The 20,595-nt window shown below is 44.0% G+C and overlaps 3 protein-coding genes across 4 annotated transcripts in view; 1 reads left to right on the plus strand and 2 right to left on the minus strand.

The window, feature by feature from the left end:
- RPS12 (ribosomal protein S12) overlaps window positions 1-20,595 on the plus strand; it is a 511,578-nt gene that overhangs the window by 444,537 nt on the left and 46,446 nt on the right. The gene's annotated exons all lie outside the window — the stretch shown is intronic.
- LOC126038976 (pantetheinase-like) lies at window positions 671-20,380 on the minus strand. Of its 2 annotated transcripts, none has more exons than XM_049801489.1 (8): window positions 20,108-20,380; window positions 6,554-6,785; window positions 6,319-6,449; window positions 5,034-5,226; window positions 4,156-4,447; window positions 2,777-3,150; window positions 2,436-2,606; window positions 671-1,128 (listed from the first exon to the last, which is right to left on the minus strand). In XM_049801489.1, the coding sequence occupies exons 2-8, from the start codon at window positions 6,764-6,766 to the stop codon at window positions 1,009-1,011; spliced, it is 1,494 nt and encodes a 497-aa protein (XP_049657446.1). In that variant the 5' UTR covers window positions 6,767-6,785; window positions 20,108-20,380; the 3' UTR covers window positions 671-1,008. The 2 variants fall into 2 exon arrangements, with proteins under 2 accessions (XP_049657446.1, XP_049657445.1); XM_049801488.1 differs by lacking the exon at window positions 20,108-20,380 and adding an exon at window positions 7,676-7,938.
- LOC126038986 (pantetheinase-like) lies at window positions 10,730-19,217 on the minus strand. Its single transcript, XM_049801508.1, has 7 exons — window positions 18,986-19,217; window positions 18,751-18,881; window positions 16,762-16,954; window positions 14,996-15,287; window positions 13,453-13,826; window positions 11,502-11,672; window positions 10,730-11,242 (listed from the first exon to the last, which is right to left on the minus strand). Exons 1-7 carry the CDS (start codon window positions 19,196-19,198, stop codon window positions 11,114-11,116), a joined length of 1,503 nt encoding a protein of 500 aa, XP_049657465.1. The 5' UTR covers window positions 19,199-19,217; the 3' UTR covers window positions 10,730-11,113.

Genomic DNA, 20,595 nt, shown 5'->3' on the forward strand with positions numbered 1-20,595 from the left:
AGTGATGTGAAGGGCAGTAGAAGCAAAAGACCGTGGGATAAGCGTTGAGGCAGGGACCACTCCAAGGTGTATGTGGTGCAGGTGAGGCCCATTTGCTGCAGAACATGATAGACAGAAATCAGGCCCAGGACTGCCAAGTTTTACATATCATGGCTAAAAGCCCCAAATAATGCCCATTTCTCACACTGCATGGTAAAATGTGTTTCAGGTACTAAAATGTTGCCTATTGCTTGTGTTTTCACAGTTTTGAAGAAACTTTCCAGATACACAGGAGAAAGTGTTGGCATACTATGTTTATGTGGTAACTCTGATCTGAAATGCATTGGACCCAGCATGCACAAAGCGATGCAAGCTCAGAGGGACTGCAGAATAGAAGGTGCTTTATGGAGCGCAGCCAGACTCAGTCCCTGCATGGGTTATGGAGGACCACTTTCTCTCTCTCTAAGGTTGCACCTGAAACCATTTCATATCTGTTTTTTTCTTCATTGCGCAGTCCTTTGGTCAGAATGGGGCCAAGGCCCTTTGAGTATTAAGGAGGCCCTATTGACTGGTGTGTAAGGCTAAGAAACATAAACACTCAGTGCTTATACAGTCTGAAAAACAGGGGCAAAAGGGGCAGAAAGGCTTCCTTGGAGAAGATTTGTTCTGCAGCAAACTGGCAAACTTCACATTTCACACATTTCAGTATCAGTCGTGTTTCTAGTGTTATTCTGGCAATCTACATGATATCTCTGAGGAAAAAAAATTCTAATTAAAGATTTTGTGTAACAGAGCATTCATATTAAAAAATAATTGCACTGGCTCAAGTGCTATTAAAAAGGTATACACAACAGAATGATCACATCACTTTCTCCTAAATGAACCCAACAGCCACTGCTGCTGAAAAAGAAGTGCAAGACTGTAGAACAGGAATAATACAGGATAACTGCCACGGCTCATGAGGAGATGAATCACTGTAGGAAATTCCCCTCCTGTTTATGGTGACCGTGTAACACCTAAGGAGTTACATTACGAGGAGGTTCGCAGAGGATGCGGCAGGTCCTTTTCATAAAGCCTTCCAAAAAGTGTTGCTGTTATGAGCGGTTTTGATGTGCCATGCTTACTTTTCAAACGTCCGTCACGTAGCACCTAGTTGAAAAGAGAAAGAATGACACTAATAGTCCACTAACAGAGTAGCGATATTGCATCATACAGAAAGGATAGGCCTTAGATGTTGAATAATTTAATGCAGCACTTCTTTCAAAAGACAATCGTGAGCATGAAAGAAACCAGAATTCTGTCTGGCTCTGCCATAGCCTTCCCACATTTCCTTGGACCTGAAGGTCTTTAAAACTTTCTCCAGCTCCATCTTTCAAAGAAAAAAGACAATCTTCTCCACCTCATAAGAAGGTGAGAGTGAGACTAACTGATTTGTTAGGTTCTCCTTTGTTACTCATACATGGCGCTGAAGGTTTTATACATATCTAGGACAGTAATTTGAAATATTTTTTAATTTGTAGACCCCAAAACAGTTTCCAGGTGGAAGTAGAGCATTTCAAGCTACTGGCCATATGTTGCTTTCCTTAGCTACTTTTTGCAGATCAATTTGAAATCACTGTTGTTCATAGACGGTGAACACCTGCAAATTTTTAAGAGCCTCTGTGACAACAAATAAGCATGTATTTGTTAAGAAAATATAAATTATTTTTTTAATTAGACCATGATCATATTTTAGCATACCAGTAAATCCTTCGATGTGTATGTTTTTACAAAAGTCCTATTCAGAATGAATATTCAGATGAGTAATGCTTTTCCATTCTCTGCCTTGTAAAAAAATCACCTTTTTTTCCCCTAAAACTTTCCAAGTCTTTTTCACTGTCTTCATTGTCTCTTGTAAGCTATTAAATAACTCCTCCAAATCAATTAAGATTTCATCTAGCCTCTTACATAAACATAAATTAAGGTTTATGAATGAAAATAAGTTTTGGCAAAAATATACAATGAAGTTTCACATAAAAAAACCCCTAACTACAAAACCATCAAAAATTCCTTTTAACTTTTTTAACTGCATGGTATCTCTGCTCTTATGCATGATAGTAATTAGGAATTTTTCTTGCTTGGACAATTTCTCAGAGTATTTGATTTCTTTGTCTCCTAAAATGCCCATCAGCAGAAACCCGTAGAAAATAGCTCCTTGAAAGCTGCTATTTATAGATCTGGGACCTGAAGTGGGAAGGCATGTTTGCTAAAGAAAACACTGAAGAGATTCTCGGCGTTAGCATTTATATGTTTTCATCAGTAAGGATTAATTCAATCCATCTGTTTAAATGTCCCCTTGGGTTACAGTCTGCAGAACCAAAGAAAGTGGTTCTTGGATGGGACTTTGCTTCTGTATTGGTTTCCAGCACCACAGTCTGGAAAATCTTGTGTCAGACAGCTCCAGGGTGTCCCATTACCTCAAACTCCCCAGGGGCCAGCTGCACCCCACTGTACAAGACTTCTGGAAAGACGTAGTTGGTGCCAAATGTGCCGCTGAGGGAGAACATCTCAAACTTGGTCTGAGCCGTCTCCACCGGCTGCCCACACGTGTTCAGGTCTGTGCTCTTGCACTTGAGCAGCGTGCATATCTGCAGGGAGGAGAAGGATACAGAAAGGCGAAATACCATTAAGCTTTCAACAGTCAAGAGCTGGATTTGATAGCAAGAAAAGTTCTTATGATGCAGTAATGGACAAGTGTTTTGGTGTGGTTGGTATGTAGGCATATACAACCCACACTCACCCCTACAAAACCAATTACCTGCCAGTGGTACTTTATGAGAGAACCATGAAGTCCATCAAATGCACCCAGGACATAAACTTCATCTTTGCTCTTGTCTGACATCCGATAGATCAAATGACAGCAGAGGTCTCCTTGGCAAACCGTGTAATTTCCAGTTTTGTGCCTGAGTTCACTGAAAGTGAATATATCTCGCCGGACAGCTCCCAGAAAAGTGTCTTTTCCTCCTGGAAATCTCTTGATGCTTGCAGCATATGAGCTCCAGTTGACAGCCGGGGGGTAGGTGGGGGAAAGACAGGGGTGTGCGCTCAGCTCTGCTAGCAGGAGACATCCCTCCTCGGTCCCACTGTCGTAGTGGTAGGCGGTGGGTCCCTCCGGTGTGAACAGCCCGCTGCCTGCCGAGGACACCCACCAGCCCTCCATCAGCTGGCACCCTGGAGCACGGCTTGGCAAGGGGGCCAGCTGCCCCCCATGCCACACCAGCAGCCTTTTTCAGTAAGGCTGTTTTCAGTCAACATGTTGCAGAGAATTTTGGAAGAATTTTAAAGTGCAGAACTGCTAAAATACCCATCCTAGTGTAAAAACATGACCTCAACTTCAAAGGTTTTGTGCTTGGCTGGATCTCGAATCTGAGCCTTCAGTGGCAATTTGACACACAACCATCCTTTTTTTTTTTTAGAACTTAGGTTCATTTAAATATAAATCAGAGCACTAAGAGTGGCATATTAGTCAAAGCAGAAAACCATGTGGGTAATTACGTTTCACGGAAGGAAACCCAGGGCTGTGGCCTAATGTCAGCTCAGTCTATTTAGGGCAGGCAAAAACATTTCTTTGTGGCTTTCACTTTGGCTTCAGGGGAGAGTTACAGATGCAGCTACAGCAACATTTTCTTAGTTTACAGAAAAAAAAAATTGGCAGTAAATATCTATTAAGATCAAAACAAAACGTAAATATCTGTAATTCTTCAGCAGCCACAAAAACCTGAAAATGTTTTGTTCAATATACAAGAGGAATCCTCCTTTTGGTTTTAGGTTATTAAGTTCAGTTTAAAACATTTTTTTCTCCATTTAAGTGTTGATGGAATTTTAAAAAATAAATGCTGCATCTAAATAAGAGGCTGATAATTTAAGTGAAACTTTGTGCTACTTTTGAAATAATATTTCACTTTTAAATTCTAAAAATTTAATGTAATAGAATTTCTAATTTACTGGTCCCAGAACATTCAACGTTTTTTTACCTGAAGCTATTTACTACATTTAATACCACATCAAGAAGATTTTTAGTCTGACTGAAACACTATTTTCCAGAGACTTCAAGACTTCACTATTTGTAAAACATTTCTGCCTGCTTCTGAATCCAGTAGTCTGAAGAAAATTTCCCTTTTCCCAAATGCAACTCACCTGTCATTGCCAAACTGATGTTGTGAGTATTTGCTGAAAGTAAATTAACACCCATGCCCATAGCCCAGGCAGAGTGAAACTCAATCGCAGTCAGAAATGGCAGGACGTTCATCCAAGCTGTTGGGAAGAGCACGGTGTCCACCTGCAACTCGCTCACCAGGACCACAGCAGGCTCGTGGAAAAGGATGTCGAAGCAAGTGAAAATGCCAAACTTCCCAAAGGGGGTCTCAAAGGTGACAGCTTCTGGCTCTTTTGGGTAATTAAACTGAGTTTCTCTTCTAAACAGGTTATACTGCAGGTGAAGAAAATGGCATATTAGAAACTAAAAATAAGGCAAGATTATCAACAGCTATTTTTGCATCTAAGATAGTCTTTAAGGCAAAGCTGGGGGTTGAGATACCTAAGCTGGCCAGCACACTGCTTTTGCATCCTGACCCTCTCCCCCAGCAAAATGGGGTGGCTGTGCCCCAGCTTCCTCCTGGAAGCAATACCCAGCCAATATTGACTGCTAAACCCTGCCAAGATGTCACCTGCAAAAGCTCCATCTGGCTTGGCTAAAACTGTACCAAGGACCAGCTAACATTTACTGCTTACGGAAAACTCTGTCACTGCTTCTTTCCCATTTACTATCATAAATGTAGCCCTTAGGTGTTTGGTATCCAGCATGCACTCTGCAGCTTGTGCTCCTGGGCGCCTGATCAATCAAGCACTTGCCTACTTTTCCTTCTGGCCATAAGATCCTTGCATCAGATCATCCTAGATTGGTTGTTGCTTTACAGTAATGTAAAATTATTGTATAAACCAGCTGGAATTGGTGCCAGAGAAATAAAAAATATACTGATAATCAATTACAGGGTGATGCTGAAGGACCTCCTTACCTTGTGGTAACGAGCCACCAGTTTCCCCTCTGGGTCAAAGACGACATCAGTGTTGTACTGATAGCGGCCGTCACTGGGACAGCTGGGATCACTGGAGTTACACAGCTTCTTGTCCCCCATGTTTGCAACCACATAGATGGAGTTATTCCTGGCCATGCAGCTGAGTCGTTCCTGCACTGGAGCAGGAGCAAATCTAATGCATTTTTGGTGAAAGAAAAAAAAACCCAAAATTTTACAAGTTTAAGTTCAGATGTGGAAGAAATGCATTCAAAGTTACTATTCCCCTAACTAACTGCACAGCCCCAGGTGCTGAAAAAAAGGATAGATCAAATAATAGTTTCTGTTAATTTTCTTCTCTGTTCATAGCATCATTTTAAATTGGTGGTCTCTTTTACCTTTAAAAAATGGTCTCCCTGTGTTCTTCTTCCTGTACCCTTGACAATGCTATTTTCTGTGTGGATATATTCCCAGCTAACACACATAAAAAGATATGGACGGCTTCAGAAAACAAGGGAGACAACAAATCAGTATACAGACATAAACTTAAAATATCTTACAAATAAATTTTCAGGCAGATCTAAACCTTGATTTCAAAAGATCATTTTAGCCTTTTTTAAGACTCTTCATTCTGTTTAAAGCAGCTGCCCTTAAGCCTTTAGTAAAAAGTGGCCACAGCATTTAGAGAGATGAGGACTTCTGAAATTTAGCTTCATAAAGCCTTAGAAGAGAAGAATAAAAAAGTTTAGCCTAGACAGGAACTTGGTCCTCTGGGTGTCCCCTGCTGACACACATTCAGAGCAACCCTGTGTAACACAGGAGACTGCGCAAGTGGTTGGATTTCTAAAAGGCACTTCTTTCAGATCTAGATAAATATATTGTGCAATTTGATTTAGAAATCACCCAGGCACATGAGCTGAGGACTGAATCACCTTGTCTAACCTATGCCACTGACATGATAATGAAGTAGCTTATACTTACAGAAGATTTTCACAAGAGATCTGAAGTGATAAAGTATTAAATGTTTTAAAAAATAATGAACTTGACAAAAATTTCCTCATTTTCCCCTTTTTGAATTTTTTGAAATGAGAACGTCTCAATGCTTTTTACCTTGCACATTCCCATTACCATTTGACTAAGAGTTCTTTTTGATGCAAATCATTCCTATGGTACTTGGAATGTATAATGCATGAAAAAAAATAGCAGTACTTAGGCATTTATTGGGAGCAGCGCATGACTCCACGAGGCACTAGTTTGAAACCACATAAATCGCTGCAGAAGAAATCACCTTGTGGGGTCGGTGCAAGGAATCCAGTTCACTGCCGGATCAGGGATATCCTCCAGGTAGGGGTAGATGGCTTCTCTCGTGAAATGCCAGCCATAAATGCCGTCTTCCGGAGTCACAATGATGTGGGCACCCTGACACAACAGGCTCCGTTAAGAATTCGCCCATCAACAGATAACCAGGAGGCTCAGCAGGAGCAGAAAACACTAATTAATGAGGCTCACGATACACCTAGTACCTGCTGGGCGGCTTCCTTGATGGCCCCTTCCAAGACATCCATGTTTTTGTTCATCAGGGCCAAAGCATCGTTGGGAGAAACGGGCTCGTCAGTGACATCTGGCAGGATGACCGCGTGCTCGTAGACGGCTGCAATGAAGGTGTCGGAGGCAAGGGCCTGAAGGACTGCGAGTGCAAACACCGCAGCGTGCAGGAGAGGCTGGGAAGGGAGCATGGCTGGTGCCTCGCAGCTCCTGGATCGGGCATGGGGAATATAAACAGGATAGCAAGAGGAGGAGTAAAGACATAATAAGTTTGCTTTGGAAATAACTTTCTGGTGAGTAGTCTGGGAAGGTACAGTATAGTTCTGCCAACAGTCAGGACATTTAATTATAACAAGAAGTCAAACAAACACTTCTAGGAATTGGATCTTGTTTCCAATTCAAAAGGCTGTAAATGAAAGGTGAACAAAAGGCTAAGAGACCACATCAGAAGCAATGCTGATCTACGAGGGGCTCTGTGGAAGGAGGACTTGCACACTGCGTTTGGACATCCCTCTTCAGGCTTCCAAACCCATCTCGGGGCGAGCCCAGACTCCCCTGGTTAGGGCACACTACTCCATATAACTTACCGCGTGCGGCTGCCGCTGGTTAAAACTTCAGCCGGTGCTGCAGGCAGACCGCCTGCGTGAAGTACAGCCCTCGCACTTCAGAGTGTAGCTGATTCATCCACGCTTATGAGACACACGGTCCTGCCATGCCTCTTGCCTTGTGCCACTGGCTTATTATAGTTGTAGCAGGTGCCCTGAGAGTGTCCCGCCTCCGGGCTCATACTGCAATATAAACTAACCCTTGAACTGTGCTGATCTCTCTGCCTAGAGCTAACGTACTTGCTCACTCTGTGAGAAAGAATTAAACGACACAGAATGATTTCTTTTTTACTATTTTTGTTACAGGAGGCCTTCTTTCGCACAACAAGCAATTTGACATTACTCAGAAAAAGCAGTTTTTTCTCACGGAAAGCAATTTCTGCAGAGCATGTTGGTAATAGAATATTACTACTGGAGTTTCAGGTGCTTTGTAAAAACACCTTTGTTAGAACCTGCGGTATGTCTGTAAGGGTAAAGGAACATAACCTGGCTCACCATTTACCGCTCAGCAAGAAGCCAAGGAAAATATGCTTCGTCCTGACAACACCTTCCTCTTCGCTATGCAGTTTCACCCAGAAGTCTTATTTTTGTCCATCAGCAGCAAGGCCTCCTCAGGAGAAACTGGCACTGCAGCACGTTCCCACTAGACCATGCTGTGCTCGCAGACGGCTCCGATGTATCTGTCCAGGGCACAGGCCTCCGGAGCAGACAGCACCAAAAGCACAGCAGAGGCACGAGCTTTAGGAAGCCGGACGTCCAGAGCCTGGAAGTGGCCCAACAGGAGGCTGGGGGCAAGCAACGTGATGGGTCTTTGAAAGGGCAACTCTTGCACAAAATCTGGGAATTCCCCAAAGTGGCGGGAAGCGGACAGCAGGAATTGCAAGCACCCTGCCCGGAAAGTCTCCCAACGTCAAAGGCAAGAGAGCCGCCAGCATTGAGCAATTCTGCCTTGTACCACCTGTAGGGAAGTCACCACTGGGCTGCAGCTGAAGAAACACATCCCCTGCCAGATCTGCGAACGATTCAGGCGTGGCATTGCTGTAGCAATGCAGTTCAAGGCAAGCCCGGGTCGCAGCAGGAAAGCAAGCCAGAGTTTGAGAAATCTCAGCAAGGACCAGCACGGACGCGTTCCCGGCCAAACTCGAGGGCACGGGGCGCAGGCAGGGCTGCGGGAGGCAGGCGCCCAGTCCCCGGCTCAGTGCTGCCCCACGGCCACCACCTGTGCCACCCCAGCTCGGCACAGCACCGGCTCAGAGTTGCGGGGCTTTTGGGGGCTGTCCCACATCGCAGGGGGCTGCCAGGCACGCTGTTTGTCTGGGCAAACCCGTCAGCACATCACTCAGTGACTGAGCTCTGAAGATCTCTGGTCCCCAAAGGTGCCTGTTGGAAGAGCATCGTGAATGGGAGCCACGATTTCTAAATTTTGCCTATCGCAACCTGCTTTCTTACATCTACAGAACACTCCAGCAGAAATCTTGAAGCCAAAGCTGCACAGGCACAAAAATCACTTGTCGCAGGTTGCCCGAGTTTCTTACCTTCTTCGGTTCTGGCAACAAAACCGTCAGGCAACAAAACACTTTTTAGCTGCACGTCCATTGAAGAAGTGTTTATTGTTATTGGTGGTTACACGCAGCCTTGTCTTTATACAGACTGAGTTGGTATGTGAAGAATGGGCACATTTGCATAGGATTACTTTCTGTATGCTTGACTTATGCAATAACACATTTCACAACGATAAATGTTAACACAATCCTTGTAGCAAAAAGAATTTAGTGCCATGGCAGCTTATGCCGCCGATAGCCTTCTATCGGAAGATATTCAACATGCAAACATGCCTAAACCAAACCACAATGGCCTTGACTCAAATCCTGAATTCAAGATACTCACGAGGTTCAGGGTTGGGATCATGTACTACTTGCACAGACGTTGCCCTAGCCAGAGGACTGGTATCAGCAGTGAACAAACCTGAAGGAGCCGCCTCTCAGCTCTGAGACTGGCCCCACGCTCCCACTGAATCCCTTGGGCATTGCAAGATGAGACCTTCTTGCGTGCCATAGCCGCCCTTAAATCCAGATCCTTTCCCTGGGAGAGAGCCGAGGTATCACCCACCAGGTTTCCAGGGGACAAGTACAGTGTCTGCCCTGAGCCTGTACCCATGGGAAGAGGATCACACTGGATAATCCCTTGCTGGACTGAGATCAGGCTGTGGTCAGACAGGAACTGACTCCAACAGTGAACAAGGTTTTAAGAGAGCATGGCACTAGCAGCAGTGATGTTGAGCTTCCATGAGTCAAGAGCACATTGTTTGGGCCTTTTGATAAACATGTCATTATGTTAGACATGACACTATGTAATGTCACATGTGAGTATCTATTCATATTGTAAAACTGAAAAGGTCATATGGTTCACAGCAGTGATAATCAGTGCTGGAGCGTGGATAATAGTTGCACTCCCAATGTCTCACCAGCTCCATAACAGAAGTACTTGGGAGTGAGGACCTTGAGACCACCATGCTGAGACCAGGAATGGTGCCAGTGTAGGGAAAAGGAAGGAGAAATTAGACTGATAGAGGTCTCTGACCACTCTTAAAGACACAGCCACAGAACATGCACATCTTTATATATTGATATGCTGAAAGAAGGTCACTAGGGTCCAGCAGCAGCAACAAAGCACAGGTCATGGGGGGAGAAAAGGAAGCAAAGATGTGAAGAGTGCCTTCTGACCAAGAAGCAGTGGCAGGTTTTGTTTCAGGGTTGGTCTTTGACTGGAGTCCTTGCTCAGCCTCCACAATGCACTATTCTGTGCTACCATGTTGTCCTGGTTTCAGCTAGGATGGAATTAATTTTCTTTTTAGTAGCTGGTATAGTGTTATGTTTGGGGTTCATTATGAGAAGAATGTTGATAACACACTGATGTTTTCAGTTGTTGCTAAGTAGTGGTTAGACCAAGTCAAGGATTTTTCAGCTTCTCATGCCCAGCCAGCGAGAAGGCTGGAGGGGCACAAGAAGTTGGGAGGGGACACAGCCAGGACAGCTGACCCAAACTGGCCAAAGGGGTATTCCATACCATGGGACGTCATGCCCAGTATATAAACTGGGGGAGTTGGCCTGGGGGGGATCGCTGTTCAGGAACTAACTTGGCATCGGTCGGCAAGTGGTGAGCAATTGCATTGTGCATCACTTGCTTTGTATATTCCAGTTCTTATAGTATTGTCTTTTTTTTTTTCCCCCTTCCTTTCTGTCCTATTAAACTGTCTTTATCTCAACCCATGAGTTTTACTTTTTTTTTTGATTCTCTCCCCCATCCCACTGGGAGCGGGAAGGAGTGAGTGAGTGGCTGCATGGTGCTTAGTTGCTGGCTGGGGTTAAACCACAACACATGTGCCACACAATGTGCACCAATGACATAAGAGCAATAAAACCATAACAACACAAATAGGAAAAAAAAAGTATAAGTGGGGTAAAAGAGCAGACTTGCATAGGTCAGCATAAGTAGTTGTGTATCAGAGAAAAAGCATTATTGATCTTTTTTGTATAGAGCTGCCGCAAATCACATCTTCCACTGTTTTATTTACTGGTCCTAAAATAATCTGCAATTATGAAATACACAGTGCTGTTTTAATAAGAATGTATCCTCTGGCCCACAATACAGATTTCCTGAGGGCGAGAAAAATAAAAATCCAGAAAACAGAGAGAGAAACACAACTGCTGTTTTACACTAATAAAAGATTAATAATCTTATAATATAGAAATAGATACTTCTCAATAAATGGTAGCAATAAAATAATATTGCTGCATTATTACTAAACAAATCACATTGATAAGAAATTTGTGCAACTGGAAATAAGAAACATAATTGGGATTGTTGTAGTAGAGGATGCTGTATCTCATTTGGACATAAGATTAATTGTGTACAGCTTCAGTTATGGTATTATCAGGGGAAGGGTGGTGGTTGTGGGTCTTGTTTCAGATGATCCTTTTCATACCAGCGTCCAAAAAGCGTAACAGTGATGACTGGTGTTGTTGTTCTTGTCTTACTTATCAAGCGCCCATCATTCAATACCTGATTGAAAAAGGTAAGAGAAGGACATGACTAGAGCAGTACCCATATGAACATGCTAAGAGCTCAGAAAGATGCGACAAAACAGGAGGAAAGAACGTCAGACCATATCTCTTACTAAAACTAGTGACTTCATTAAAAGGTATTTAATAGATCTGATTATTCACTATAAGCAAGTTCACTTTGGCTGTTTTGAGACAGTTTATTCCATTCCTATCCCACAGAGAATCTAGCATGACACAGCTCCAGGGTGTCCCATTACCTCAAACTCCCCAGGGGCCAGCTGCACCCCACTGTACAAGACTTCTGGAAAGACGTAGTTGGTGCCAAATGTGCCGCTGAGGGAGAACATCTCAAACTTGGTCTGAGCCGTCTCCACCGGCTGCCCACACGTGTTCAGGTCTGTGCTCTTGCACTTGAGCAGCGTGCATATCTGTGGGGAGGAGAAGACAACAACATATATAGCCAGATGGAAACACTCTGGTGGAAAAGCCTTGCGTCATCAAAGCTAGCATGTGTCGGAGTATGTGACCATCACAGGATCTCTTTCATAATTTTTAGGCAACTCGGTTTTAGTTGTAGCTTACTTTTTTCACCCTTTGATGTGATTGGGAGTATTCCAGACCTGCCTTCCAGAACTGTCTTAGTAGTTAGAAATAACCTGCTTCTGATCTAAGTGCTGCCAGAGCACCTTATTTCATTCTTGAAGCCCAATCCTGTCACTTCCACTAATTCTTCCAATTGCCAGTTCTCTTGTTTGAAGGTTGCTTTCTCACGTGTTTTAGTAAGATGAATTTGTGAATGAAGATTTTACGCAAATGAAACCAAGTCCTCCTCATGGGTACATTCTGCAACTGTACACACAGGTCCTCTTACTGGTATTTGCACATGTTGCTAATGATGGTTCATTAGATGGGCTGGTATTCCATGGGAAATACGAATTTGATGTTCTCCATCCAACTCCTGGTGAATATATGTCAAGGCAATGAAGTTAGCATCCTCTGTTACAGTTTTCTGTTAGGAGTTGCAGCACATAGAGGAAAGCAGGAATGGCAATGTTTTCCTTTTGTCCTTAGAGTTAATTATCCAGCTGATAAATGTTTATGGACAACATGAAGAAATATGAAATAGGGCTAGCACTCCTGTGAAGATTCAAAGGATGTTGGCTGGTTTTGCTGACAGGTGATGGAGTTTTTCTATTTGTGTCAGATATTGGGGGATAGAAGAAGCATATTTGCAAACATCAGCAGATTCAGTATTATTCATCAGCAAATATGGTTTTGTGTTGAAATGTAAATAAGCAGAGAAATAAAGAATAAAATTCTCTCAGTATGTTCTGAAGAAATGACAATGAAACTGAGGGAAAAAGGAAGAGTAGAAATTCCTGTCTTCTCTAGAAAATTTAGTACTGGTAGAGATCATCTGGCAGCTTCCACAATCATTGAAATAAATTTTCCAAGCGAGCTCGCCAGGAACTGAATTTATTCAAGCTACCTTCTTAAATGTATTAGATGAGCTGTTTGCTGGCTAAGACCTCCCCCCATATCCTGGAGTCTGTACCAGCTGATATGCAAAGGCCATGTTGACAGACACAAGTAACTAACTAAAAAAGGAATAATCTGCTGGCACAATAACTTAATTATGAAGGCAAAGAAGGTTTTCTAATATGGCTTTAAGCAAATTCAACCAGGATGTAATGCACTGACTTCCCAAACATTTGATTAAAAGACAGGAAGAGTGCACATTTCCAGTAAAAGTCATATGACATTTCAATAAACTTTATTGCTATGATTTGAGTAATGACAAAAAATTAACATCTCTGTGACCCTAAGTTATCAGTGTCTCATAAAGATAGATATGATCAACTAATTTTTTAACAGCAACTCTTTGATGATGATTACAGAGGAGATTCAGAACACTTACTGCAGTTAGTCACAAAAGAGGACCTTAATTCAGCCAATATTGCATGCTTAAAAAAGTAGTGAGCACGCTCTGGGAACTTAACAGAGGTTTAGAGATCTGTCCACTGCATTTGTTGGATTTAAAGGTAAGCGGGCTTGGACATTTTTGCAACTACTTCCCATTGCTAACAAATAGGATGCTAGGACTCCAGCATACAAGAAAGTAATTGTCTTTTTCCCCCACAGAAGTGAAGGTTTCTACCTGTGAAGAAGCTTCCTAAAATAAGTACCCCCCATCCAAAGAATCATTACCTGCAGATAGTATTGTCCTTCAACAACATGAAGCCCATCAAAAGCACCCAGCACATAAACTTCATCTTCTTGTTTCCCTGCCATCTTGTAGCTCAAGTGACAGCAGAGGTCTTTCTGGCAAACGGTGAGATTCCCCTCAGGCTTAGTGAGCTCAGTGAAAGTGAATTGGTCGTGGAAGATGAGTCCACTGAAATCATGGTCATTCGGTGAGAATCTTTCGACACTTGAAGCATATGAGCTCCAGCTGACAGCAGGCGGGGAGGCAGGAGAAAGGCGAGGGTGTGAATCTAGTTCAGCAATGAGGAGGCGACCATCCTCATTTTTCATATTGTAGTAGTAAGTTCTGGCTCCGTCTGGTGCATAAATACCACTCCCTGAGGACAGCACAATAGTCAGTCCAAACAGAATAAAAAATTTTGTATTGCCCTTTCAACTGTCTCTACTGCTAGCTTATCCACTATTTTATAAATATTACAGAAATTTTAGTGGCCCCAAAGGTGACCATTAGCAACTCGGTACATAGAGCTCATGCTTTAGCAAAGAATAGCATTTATCTTCCTGGGTGAGGTCTGCTCAGTGTTGCCAAAGGCAGAGGATATTATAATGTTATGGTTGTGTTTATGGCCTCCCCAGTTCTCTTTTCTCCTGTAGGCAACAATGTTGCTTGAGAATTCCTTTATTCTCAGCTAATTGGTGTAAAAGGACCATCTACCAATTGAGACCATCTAAAACACAACACAGGCGAGTATCACGGGCACGTCCTGGTGAACAAAGGAGATGGCAGCTGTCCAGTCCTGTTTACACTGGCTGAGGACTCCTCCCCACATGGGGAATTAACACCTGACCAGTGCCAAGTGACAGAGGAAAAACAAAGATCTGTCATACCCATCACTGCTGAAGAGCCACATAAAATGGACCACAATCAGTCCTCTGTCAGACATTTCAAATGAGAAGCCCCAAGCCAATACTGTGGTTTCACAGCTCAGCAAAGATACTGAAATATACTATCCCATAAGCTAAGCTCTAGAAAATCAGTGCTACACTCTTAAAAGAAAATGCAGACTTCTTAGAGGCGTTACTGCAACAGGTCTGAAATATTTTTTTTAACACTTTTCCACAACTGTGTTAAATATAGCTACAAGTAAGTCTTTCATTTGGCCAGAATAAATGGAGCCATGTATGTGGTTTACAAGTATATTTAGAGTTTGGCATTCAATCACAGACTTAGAGGTGGAGAGGAAAAGAGCCTAAGTTTCAGAAGTTTCTACTCAGGTAGAAAGGACAGTAACTTACTACTTGTTCAGAGGCATTAAAATAAAGAAAGGAAAATCCTAAGAAGCTAGGGAGAAGAAAAGAAAACACAAGTCTTGCTGTACCTTGTATGGCATCAGTAGGGACGGGATTTGTCAGTTTTAAAATTTGGTGACTAGACTCTTCATCTTCCAGATAAATACGCTATATTTCTCTGCAAAATCACCTTGCAGAACAGGGAATAAAGATTCACTGTTATAAAGGTTTTTCAGACAGAGTGACAATTAATTACCTGTCATAGATATGCTGGTGTAGTGTGTATTGGCAGCTAGGAAGTTGACACCCATGCCCATAGCCCAGGCAGAGTGAAACTCAATCGCAGTCAGAAATGGCAGGACGTTCATCCAAGCCGTCGGGAAGAGCACGGTGTCCACCTGCAACTCGCTCACCAGGACCACAGCAGGCTCGTGGAAAAGGATGTCGAAGCAAGTGAAAATGCCAAACTTCCCAAAGGGGGTCTCAAAAGTGATGGCTTCTGGCTCTTTTGGGTAATTAAACTGAGTTTCTACCATAAAGAGATTATACTGTAGGGGAAGGAAAAAAGAGAAACCAGTTAAAGGCACTTACTGCAATATCCTGGAGTCATTCCCTAAAATGGTTCAGAATGACTAGAGAAGTTTTTTGACCCATGTTTAAAGCCTTCACATGTAGGAAGTAAGGCTAAAATTGTACGATCACCATAGTGCCCAAAAGGTGGATATGGGGAGACATATACTGCCCTGGCATCTAACTAGGAAAGCAACCAGCTATCTGCAGGTCTGTTGCTGTCAGCCACCTCCAACTCCCATACAAATAATCTCTCCACTCTCCCCACCTAGTTTATAATTGTGGTGACCTGAAAGACAAACAGAAGACAAATAATAATCGAAGAGGAGCATAGACGATCTGGTGCCCAGAGACAGGATTGGTGACCTCGGTGTGGAGATGCACAGAAGGACTGGAAGCACACAGCACCAGCAGGAAGCACAAGACAGTACTGGGAGACTGCAGAGCGAAGAAGAAAACAAAGGCTGTGGTGATGGGGGAAAGGCAGATGATCTCAGCCAAAAGAAAAATCCAAGTTTGCGACATTCTCAGCTTTCCAACATTTTCCTTCTTCCTTCACATTCATGTTTACTAAAAAAATCCCTTAATCTCCAGGTGGTCTGGACAATAAAGAGGTGCACCAAGCCAGAAAAGAGGTTCAAGTTTACTGAACTTGTAACTCAGCACCTGGGCTGTGCCAGGCTGGCACAGGGGGAACCAGACTCACTTTATCAGTCCCCCTCACCCAGTTTTCTCACAAAGAAATATCTTGGCAACGTCTCTGAAGAACCAGGTGAAATACTGGGCCCAAAATACATTAAATAAACAACTGACTTCAGTCTAGCCACATTGGTATGATATCTGGCACACAGTTCCCAAACAACTTTGATGAACCTCGCAGGTAGGCACATAAAACTGGAAGAAGATACTTTCACTGGGTGCAAATGTTTCAATGCCCTCATCTCTTTTTAAATCCAGCTTAGGTCCCTGGTTTTGTCCAGATAATTCATGTTATGCAAAAACTGTGCTGAAACATCATCAGGAAAAAAAATTATAGGAAAGGACCTATCTTCCTTAAATCAGACTACTCATCTAAGGTGAGACGCAGAAGAATATTTTTAAATCCTGGAATGTGAAGGGGTAGTCTGGTGAAAACCTGGCACTGAAAACTAAATGTGCTTAAGCAGCAGGATTTCCAGTAATAGGGAGTTAATGAACTGAGGAAGTCAACCAAAACCATATGCCGCTAAATTGGACCTGAGCAATCATTTGTCATTCTAGTCTGTTTTGATAAACATGACAGCAAATGCAAATTCGGAGTCAACACTTCACAGCAAGAGAGAGATTCTTTTAAATTATAAACAGAAGCAAAAATCTGCCATGGGACAATGACTGGTATTTAATTCTCTTGCCAAATAGAGACATTTTGCAAGTAGTGCAAAAATAGCTCCTGACTTTCCAAGGCCACTTTACCTTGTGGTAACGAGCCACCAGTTTCCCCTCTGGGTCAAAGACAACATCAGTGTTGTACTGATAGCGGCCGTCACTGGGGCAGCTGGGATCACTGGAGTTACACAGCTTCTTGTCCCCCATGTTTGCAACCACATAGATGGAGTTATTCCTGGCCATGCAGCTGAGTCGTTCCTGCACTGGAGCAGGAGCAAATCTAATGTGTTTTAGGAAAAAGAAAAGAAAAAAAAAAGACTAACACAAACTGTGCTGCCGGTGGCATCCATCCCTGGAGTGCTGAGGGCATGCCGGCAGCACCTCCAATCCTGCAGTCAAGGCAGGGCAGGCAGATACACAGGGTTGCTGCACCACTCCCTCAGGTTGCTTCCCACAACCCAGGGAAGGTCCTGGAGCCCTCCCATCGGCATCCAGAGGGACACGCTGCCCCTGGGCTGCCTGCCAGCACCTCTCGGCACCAGGAACCCGCTCTGCAGCAAGCAGATAATCCTAGGGCTGGGAAAGGGCAGGAGAGGAATCGCTGGGCAGAGGAAGAGACTAACTTGATGTCACACAGAGAATATCTTAGCGTCTGGCACTGCGGCACCCGAGGACTGTAGCTCCGGGCCCTCGACACACCAAGCAGAGTCGAGCTGTGGAATAGTGCAGCTGATGCAGACAAGGCAATTCATCTCCTCCCACAGATGGGAGCACACAGTCCTCCAGCCATGGCATGAACAGCAGTGGGATATTCATTTCAAGATGTGACTGGCCATGTGTCACGAACTGGCAGCACCTCTGAAGCACCCGTACCAGGCCAGAAAGAGAGCAGACATCCCCCTCCATAAGGTGGCGATGCACGTGGCTTTGCAAGGTGTGCATGGGCCACATAGGAGGACCAGCATGCAAGATACATATACAGCATGAAGGAATAGGTCATGCCAGACTGTGATGGCAGGAGTTATATTCCCACATGCCGCTAATGAAAACCCTGATTGAGAACAGTGAAGAGACACATAGATCACCTTCACAAAAACTAACTGTGCAAAGAACTGCAATAAAGACCTGCTTAGACACTCTGCCACCCCACACCCCACATTCAGTGAAAGACTGTATATTTTAGCTACTTATGTCTCAGTAGAAAGCTGCACATCCTGCACTTCTCCCCACTGTGAATCTTCCTCTCGGGACCATTGAGGAATTACATCCTCACAGATGTAATAACATGCTGTAAGCACCTCACCATGGAGCAGGTGCAGAAAGCCATGGTGAAAAAGGCAGACCACAGCTGTAGTTCCATGGCTGAGCACCTACTGCATGCTGTATGGATCTGAAGTCCAGCACTCAACCATAGGTTAGCTTGTCCCTGCTGGAACATGATGCTTGAATGACAGATCATGTTCTACAGCACAGAGATTCTAGCAATTAGAAACTTATCTTATCTGAATTGTGAAAAACTAAGATTAAAAGTTTCTGGGTTTGTATCACTCAGAGCTTTGGACCTTGACTACTAACCTCATCACCTCTGTTATCAGCTGCTCAGAAACTAGTTCTTGGCTGTCCACAAAAACAGTATGTGTGTTTAAGTTTGTTTCTAAAACCCAAACAAACCAACAAAACAAATAAAAACTAGTGACAAGAATTTACAATCAGTTCTATTCAAAACAGTGCGAAAAAAATGAAAGCAGAAGGAGAAGCAGCATATTCTGGCACCAAAGTTTTTCCAAGTGAAAAAACACGTTTCCTCTACATTCAGTAACCCAAATTCTGTATATTGTTTGAATTTCTCTTCAAAGGGTCTAATTCAAAAACCATTTTTCTTTAACAGGGTTCCATCATCAATTAGTCATGGACATAAAATGTATTTTATCATGTAACTTACCTTCATATGCAACTTTAATTGAAATGTACACTCACTTCAAAAGCATTAGCAGTACTTAGGCATTTATTGGGAGCAGCGCATGACTCCACAAGGCACTAGTTTGAAACCACATAAATCGCTGCAGAAGAAATCACCTTGTGGGGTCGGTGCAAGGAATCCAGTTCACTGCCGGATCAGGGATATCCTCCAGGTAGGGGTAGATGGCTTCTCTCGTGAAATGCCAGCCATAAATGCCGTCTTCCGGAGTCACAATGATGTGGGCACCCTGACACAACAGGCTCCGTTAAGAATTCGCCCATCAACAGATAACCAGGAGGCTCAGCAGGAGCAGAAAACACTAATTAATGAGGCTCACGATACACCTAGTACCTGCTGGGCGGCTTCCTTGATGGCCCCTTCCAAGACATCCATGTTTTTGTTCATCAGGGCCAAAGCATCGTTGGGAGAAACGGGCTCGTCAGTGACATCTGGCAGGATGACCGCGTGCTCGTAGACGGCTGCAATGAAGGTGTCGGAGGCAAGGGCCTGAAGGACTGCGAGTGCAAACACCGCAGCGTGCAGGAGAGGCTGGGAAGGGAGCATGGCTGGTGCCTCGCAGCTCCTGGATCGGGCATGGGGAATATAAACAGGATAGCAAGAGGAGGAGTAAAGACATAATAAGTTTGCTTTGGAAATAACTTTCTGGTGAGTAGTCTGGGAAGGTACAGTATAGTTCTGCCAACAGTCAGGACATTTAATTATAACAAGAAGTCAAACAAACACTTCTAGGAATTGGATCTTGTTTCCAATTCAAAAGGCTGTAAATGAAAGGTGAACAAAAGGCTAAGAGACCACATCAGAAGCAATGCTGATCTACGAGGGGCTCTGTGGAAGGAGGACTTGCACACTGCGTTTGGACATCCCTCTTCAGGCTTCCAAACCCATCTCGGGGCGAGCCCAGACTCCCCTGGTTAGGGCACACTACTCCATATAACTTACCGCGTGCGGCTGCCGCTGGTTAAAACTTCAGCCGGTGCTGCAGGCAGACCGCCTGCGTGAAGTACAGCCCTCGCACTTCAGAGTGTAGCTGATTCATCCACGCTTATGAGACACACGGTCCTGCCATGCCTCTTGCCTTGTGCCACTGGCTTATTATAGTTGTAGCAGGTGCCCTGAGAGTGTCCCGCCTCCGGGCTCATACTGCAATATAAACTAACCCTTGAACTGTGCTGATCTCTCTGCCTAGAGCTAACGTACTTGCTCACTCTGTGAGAAAGAATTAAACGACACAGAATGATTTCTTTTTTACTATTTTTGTTACAGGAGGCCTTCTTTCGCACAACAAGCAATTTGACATTACTCAGAAAAAGCAGTTTTTTCTCACGGAAAGCAATTTCTGCAGAGCATGTTGGTAATAGAATATTACTACTGGAGTTTCAGGTGCTTTGTAAAAACACCTTTGTTAGAACCTGCGGTATGTCTGTAAGGGTAAAGGAACATAACCTGGCTCACCATTTACCGCTCAGCAAGAAGCCAAGGAAAATATGCTTCGTCCTGACAACACCTTCCTCTTCGCTATGCAGTTTCACCCAGAAGTCTTATTTTTGTCCATCAGCAGCAAGGCCTCCTCAGGAGAAACTGGCACTGCAGCACGTTCCCACTAGACCATGCTGTGCTCGCAGACGGCTCCGATGTATCTGTCCAGGGCACAGGCCTCCGGAGCAGACAGCACCAAAAGCACAGCAGAGGCACGAGCTTTAGGAAGCCGGACGTCCAGAGCCTGGAAGTGGCCCAACAGGAGGCTGGGGGCAAGCAACGTGATGGGTCTTTGAAAGGGCAACTCTTGCACAAAATCTGGGAATTCCCCAAAGTGGCGGGAAGCGGACAGCAGGAATTGCAAGCACCCTGCCCGGAAAGTCTCCCAACGTCAAAGGCAAGAGAGCCGCCAGCATTGAGCAATTCTGCCTTGTACCACCTGTAGGGAAGTCACCACTGGGCTG

This window comes from Accipiter gentilis, chromosome 5, assembly GCF_929443795.1.
Source record: "Accipiter gentilis chromosome 5, bAccGen1.1, whole genome shotgun sequence".
In the NCBI taxonomy this organism is placed as follows: domain Eukaryota; kingdom Metazoa; phylum Chordata; class Aves; order Accipitriformes; family Accipitridae; genus Astur; species Astur gentilis.